The 6,821-nt window shown below is 52.0% G+C and overlaps 1 protein-coding gene across 1 annotated transcript; it reads right to left on the reverse strand.

Moving 5' to 3' along the window:
• Positions 1-662: 662 nt before the first annotated feature.
• On the reverse strand, positions 663-6,382 carry LOC129734968 (vigilin-like). Its single transcript, XM_055700378.1, has 7 exons — positions 6,248-6,382; positions 5,176-5,330; positions 4,623-4,838; positions 2,775-2,981; positions 2,082-2,297; positions 1,024-1,230; positions 663-809 (listed from the first exon to the last, which is right to left on the reverse strand). Exons 1-7 carry the CDS (start codon positions 6,321-6,323, stop codon positions 678-680), a joined length of 1,209 nt encoding a protein of 402 aa, XP_055556353.1. The 5' UTR covers positions 6,324-6,382; the 3' UTR covers positions 663-677.
• Between the last annotated feature and the right edge of the window lie 439 nt (positions 6,383-6,821).

Consider the following 6,821-nt stretch of genomic DNA (forward strand, 5'->3'; position numbering starts at 1 on the left):
CCAGTTTCTTACCGGAACTAGTAACTCCAGCTCACCAGCTCCTTGACCATGGCTTCAATCTGTTCCTGAGCCACATGCACATCTTCTGTAGGTCCTTCCAAAGTGATGTTATCCTCTCCTCCAGTGAATTTGATGTGAACCTTGAGGTGAAAGACAATGGATCTCTTAAGAATTTGCCAAGATCCAAGCCAGGCCAATGCTCTTGGTCAGGCCTACACCATCCATCCCTGCCACTAAGAGATGCGCTCCTTCCCAAAAAGCCCAAACAAAATCCCCACAATTTTACAAGTCAGTAACTTAACGATTTCGGCCATATGGCAGTGCCTAGAGCCCAAGGCTCTGGTGCTGTCCCAGTTTCTGCAAGGGCTTTGGAGAAGTTTACCCATCTAGCCTTTATCTAGATACCGCCTAACTCACCAGGGAGAAGCCTCGCTGCACTCGCCATTTCCAGGTATCCTACTACATCAGTTCTCAAAACAGCACCACATAAAGCTTCCTTGGAAGGGCTCAACCCATGACAATAACATAGGAGGAGCAGTGTTTGCAGCAGTAAAAGAGAGGGTTCCCTTGAACAGCAAAGATCTGTGTCATTTCCCCCTGGGTTTACCCACGCTAGAAGACACCTCTCTCTTCCGTGACGAGTGATCTGGACTAAACCTTTTTCTACGCCGGGGGTGCTAAGCTAACCAGCTCATCCATACCTTTGGCATCTGCTGAGTTATTTTGGCCAGGTTCTGTCCTTTCTTTCCAATAATGAAACGATGAAGCCAAGAGGGGGCAGAGACCGAGGAGACGGTAAAACTGTTGGCCTGAGAGACAGAAAAACAGAGAAGCTGTTTGATGGACAAACTGGGAGAGGCCTTCACAACAATTCAGTTCCAATTCCCATGCTGCACCTCCGGTATTGACTTCTAAGCTGCACCTCTAATGGCCCAAGAGAGACCACCCCCGCTACACCTGTCAGTGCTCACAAATGTATCTTCGCGGGACCTTCAAAGGAGGCCTAGCCCATCTTGTCAGTACCTTTGCATAGACTTCAGTCAATGCTTGCCCAAGTTTCTCAGGCTCGCCTCGCAGTATCAGCGTCTCCGAGCTACTGTCAGTGGGTGGGATCTCGACAGAGACTCCAGTCTTCTCCAAGATCTCCTGCAGGGAATTCCCCTTGGGGCCGATGACATACTTGTGCTGGGACTTCTTCACCTCCACTGCAATAGTAGTAGTCTTCTTTTTCTGTAGGGGCAGAGACACTGAGGCATCAATCACAAGGGGGCGGGGAAGGACAAGAGCGACAGGAAGAGGCACAAGATGCAGTCAAACTCTGCACCCAGCAAAGAGCAAAGCCAAGCTGAGCACAGTGGCTCGGCAGTACCCTAGCACCCCTTGGACCCCTGCCTACAGAAAGCCTTGTGCTCAAAAATTCACAGGGGAAGTACAAAACTAGCATGCTGGGTCAAGCTCCCTGGGACACGGCATGCAAGAGACCACACACACACACACACAGAGGCATGTCGTTGTCGTCGTCCCCGTCCCCCCGTTGGACAACAGGGTTCAACTCCCAGCCGTCTCCCAGGCAGTGCTGTGATGCAACACTGTGCAGGCTATAAGCCGATTGTTGAAATCCAGACCGGTACAAATACAGACCTAACCACGAGGAGAAACAGCCCAGCAACCCACAACAAGGATATTCACAGCAGCGTTGGCTGTGGGAAATAAACTGGAGTGACATTCGCTCTTCAGCAACTTCTGCTTATGTAGCAGCTTTGATACTGTCAGCTGGCCACCACTGTAGACTTCACACTTCTTTCCTTCCTTAGTAGCCCCGGTGTGAACAAGAGCCAGGGGAGCTCTTGGTGGCCTGCTAATTCCCACGATACAGAAAAGCCAGAAATCTGTCACCTCCCGGATAGTATCAGCCCAGCTCCCACTCTGCCGAGTGAGGAAACGGTAGGATTCGGGGTCATGTACTGCAAGGGCTGCTGAGCCAGAGGCAACCGAGGGATGCACAAAAGTAGAACAAGAAGGGAAGAGTGCCTAGGAGCGGGTGCCAGGGGAAGGTGGGAAGCTTTATGGACCATCCGTACCTTCTCCTCATAGATCTTCTTAACGCGAGCCACAGCCTGGGCTAGTTGCTCCTTTTCTCCGGTGAAGACTATCTCGGTCTTGTTGACACTGGGTGGAGGAATGTTGATGCGCGTCCCTGTGTCCTGCATGAGCTCCCTCACCAGCTTGTTGTAAGGGCCAGCAATGAAAGGGTGGTACACTTTCTCCACGTCCAGCCGCTCCACGGCACGCTTATCCTGGAAGAGCCCACAACAGACCTTGGTGGGAACTGCCCTCTATATTACAGTCTCTGCCAGGCACAGCTAAGTTCCCAGGGGTGTCCTGCCTGACACTCTGGCCCAAGCAACCTTCTCAGTTTGCGGGCTTGTAGATCTCCACCTCTTTCAATCTACAAATACGGTTGCTGCTGCTGCTCCTTGTTTACGATATTCACCCCTGTGATCTCCTGCCTTATCCCAGCTGGCACCTAAGACGCTTCACTTCAACTATCAAATGCTTGTTTGGGCTTCAGAGATGGACAAAACGCAGCACAAGAAGTTTCAGGACCTGGCAGCGGTGCTCATACAGCCGGCGAGTGGCACAGTATACGTCTCCGTTCAGGCTAACGTTAGCCACTGACTGTAGCCACGGTGGCTACAAACTCCGACTATACCGTGGGGAAGCAAAAAGGCTGACCAGCTAATGCCATGAGAGAGATCACAGTACTGAGGTACCTGCTCAGCGGAGATAAGCAGGATCTCGTGCCGGGCCTTCTCAATCCCTTCTTTAGTGCCGCTGATCTTGATCTGGTTGCTGGGGTCATCTGGGCGGGGGATCTGCATTTTGGTTGCAGTTTTGAGCTTCAGGTCCTGCAGCCTCTCACCCTTCTTTCCAATGACAAAACGGTGGTGCTCCTTGGGGATGGCAACTGTCGCTGAAGCCTGCGGCAGAAGAACCAAGCATCTGTGAAAAGCCTTGCCTGCACTGGCAGATCCACAGGAACAGAGCCAGGGAAAGCAAGGTAGACGCTGCTCAGCGGTACTGCTCCTCAGAGCAAACACAACGCCTTCCCAGCACATTCTGTCTGAGGGCTGACACTGTACCAGCTGATCTACAGTGCCTCTATGCCAGGAGTATAAAGCCCACCTTTCCCTCAAAACCCTTCTGTTTGCACAGGAGCAGTACTCTGAATTAGCAAAGGCCTTCCGACACAGACGAGGAGGTGCCTCTCCTCCAGTGTAAGACACCAGGCAACAACTGAGATGGCAGCGCACAGCTGGAGTTTATCTGAACTCTGGCATCTGCTGCCAAGGCTACAGAGAGCAAGACGTACAGTATGACTCCTAGGAAAGAGAAATTCAACACCAGAAACCTACTGCAGGAGGCAGGCAGCTAGCAGATGCTTACCGCTACTTAAGTGCTAAGGCGTCTTCAAGTGTAGCACATGCTGCTCCTGGGACTGCTTCTAGAAGGCCCCGCATGCAAAAGGGGTCCTTCTCAATCTACCATTAAAGGGCTGCTCTATACAAGGGCTTCCTGACTTCTTCCCTTCTCACTGAGTTTTTACAGGTCTGGTAGCTGATGACTGCTATCGTGCTCCTGATCCCTGTGATTAGGCAACCACTAACAGCAATCAGACAATGAACATTCAAGCTATAATGGAAAAATAAAGGATGAAGAAAAGATCACTCGGTGTGACTTTTCAGCTCTGTGTTCCTGTCCTGAAGCTAGCCAAGCCCAAGAGAAGCTGGAATACAGACACACCTTCCAGACCTGGGGCCAGGGCAGAAGGAGCTATATTTGAGAACAGTGGCTCACGGGTCTGTGGCGGCACGACCTGAACTGTTTTTTCAGATGCACATTGTGGATGTAGGGTTTCGTTCCTTTCTCTTTCCTCTGGCAGGGTATGACACAGGGGCTGAACAGCGCTAAGCAGACATGGTATTAACATTGCATTACCTACCTTTGGCATTATACTTTAAAACACACTGCAACACCTGGCTGCGATACATCCTAACAAGAGCTACCACCTTGACTATGAGCTCAAGAACCTTAAGGTAAGAGATCAAAACCTAGAGGACTGAAGCAACCGAAACAACAGGGTTGTGGCTCCTTACCAGTGTGCCTTGAGTTACACAATGCAGAACCCTGACCCGAAGCTTTTGGCTTTTGGCAGGACTTCCTTTCCTCTACTTTTCTTTCTCCCAGCCTTCCACGTTCTCCTCTGAAGGACTTCAGGAAAAGCACAGTCCCGTTCTCACACACTACTAGCTTTGTGTGTGAGGCTCCTGCACCCCCTCCAGCACCAGCACCTCAGCACAAAGTCACTGGTTGCAACTCAAATGTTCCAGAGATCGCAGGCTCCACGCTTCATGCAACACCACGGCCTGTAATTACCTTGGAACCCTATTTTAAGCCTCATTCCCATTCCAAATTGCCAGTTGGGTGCTTTGAAAACGTACAGCAAAGCTGAATTAGTCATACCTCTTTGGCTTACAAGCACACGGGCCCAAGGGTCTCAAAGCATTTGCGAGTCTTGGGGAAGAGCAAAGACGAAGGCAGAAACAGTTAGATGCCCTCACCCGAGTCTGCAGTCGAGCGACAATCTGCTTCCGAGCCTTCGTGACTGCTTCCGCCTTGCCAGAGACCACGATCGAAAGGCCCTGGTCCTTTGCGAGAGACAGCTCCAGGTGAGCTCCCGTCTTCCGCATGATGTCAAGGCAGATCTTGGCCTGCTCGCCTTCTCCAAACTGATTCATGCCCTTGTATTTCCTCTCCTCCAGTGGCACATGGAACACCTGCTCAGCCACGGGACAGACACAAGCAGGGCACAGCAAGGTGTCAGTGTGCTTTGGATTGTCAGTGCCTCCCTCTGCAATCCTCCCTTCAGGCCTGTTCCAGCTATCTGTGCAACAGGGATGCAGAGCTTTGTCTGGGCAGTTTTTCAACACATCCCTCCCCCTCCAGAGCAGTCCTAGCATTCAGCTTCAGTCTTCCTTGTGCGCCAGGGCAAAGGACAGCAAAGAGGCAGTTACTCTGACACACTAAGGGATTTCATACTCCAGGGAAAGCTTCACTTCACCTACTTTTTGGAGGGATGAAAAGGAGGGAGATAAGACACCCACTCCCACCAACCTGAGTGATGACAGAAGCCTTTATTGGCCGGATTTTGCTCCAGGGCCCAGCAGGTTCCCGGGCAGCTTCCAAACATGGTGCTTTCTCAGGGAGCGCAGGGAAGGCTTCCTCGTAGGTGGGAGGATCCTTCTCTTCTTCAGAGTTTAAAGCTGTTACTGCGGTGAAGCAAACAAGGCAAATGAGATGCTCTCCCCACAGAAACGCCCCCATTCATAGGCAGTGCAACTCTATTGAGGCATCATCAAAGAGGGACAACAAAGGACTTGTGCACTACTATTCATCCTGCTACAGTTATGCTTGTGGAGAGCAGCCGAGTCGGGAGCACAGCTGAGCTCAGCACAGCACAGACTGCAGTAGGTGCCGCCATGGATGCAGGAAGCAACCGTGCAAGTGAATGGTGGCAGCAAACAAGCACATTATGGCCAACTTTGTTGAGAGGAGCTTGATCGGGGGACAACAGGCCAAGCAGAAGGAAATCAAAGGGACACAGCAAGGCTGTAGGTCAGAAGGGGACAAGACAGACACATGCCCAGGAAGAAGGCAGAGAGAAGCAGAAGCACTCTAGTTGGGGCAGAGTCCAGGGAAAGCCTGTAGCTTATGTTCGACTCAGCTGTGCACTGGGCTGTGCCAAGCGGGCCAGCTCGCAGCTGGAGAATGGGTGCCGAGACCCATCAGTGAGTCAGTCAATACGGTTATAATGACTTTCCCCAACACCTGGCTGAGCAAAGGAGGAAGTGACAATCCAGCACACTGATCCCACGAGGCTCTCTTGCAGCCCAATGACCCATGCTTGCACATGCCCTGCCCCACGGCTGACAGCGTTGCTAGCCAGAGCTCTGTGAAGATCTGAGGCTTGCCTCCGCCTGGCCCTGCACTGTGCAGCACCACCGATGTGCTCCTGTGGGTGGAAAGCCAGAGTCTGGCAGGCCGCCAGCCTAGGAATGGCGAACGCCGTGCCTGGACACTTAGGGGGAGCCGGAGGCATGGAGCGAGCTTGGCTAACAGCAAGGAACCTTGCCTGCGCAGTCTCTATTTAGAGGCACATCACAGGAACTCAGCTGTGTCTTCTCACCTTTCACCTGCTGCTGCGTCAAGCCACTGCGGTGTTCGGCAAAGCTCTCCTGGGTCAAAAGTGCCACCGAGCTCATCGTCGACCTCCCACGCACACACACAATCTGGGTATGCCACTGGAAGAGACAGAGGAGGCAACGCTATTACCAGCACCATTCAAGATGCACACAAGTCACTCCAGGAAGGCAAAAGACGTGTTTACTGAGCACTTTTCCAGCCGGCCTCTTGAGAAGCGCCTACAGGGCCAGTCTGCTGCCCTGTTCTCTTGCTGAACCACACAGAAACTCAGGGGGGATTTTTCCTCATAGCACAGCGGGCATCAAAACCAGAGCTCCTCGTTAAGAAGGCAGAGGATGTGCAACCTAAGAAGCCTCTTGGAAAGGGGGACACCCCAAGCTGTTAAAGCATACTCTCATTAATCTATCAAGTATTAATGGCGTGCAGTTTTAAAACCAGTCTCCCAAGGTACACATAGGCAGTGCAAGACCCTTGTGGAACCCTGGAGAGAAAACAAAAAAGAGCCCAGGATGCTGCCTCTTCCTGAAAAACTTACGCCTTGATTACCAACCGAGCAT

This window comes from Falco cherrug, unplaced genomic scaffold (assembly GCF_023634085.1).
Source record: "Falco cherrug isolate bFalChe1 unplaced genomic scaffold, bFalChe1.pri U_21a, whole genome shotgun sequence".
NCBI lineage: Eukaryota > Metazoa > Chordata > Aves > Falconiformes > Falconidae > Falco > Falco cherrug.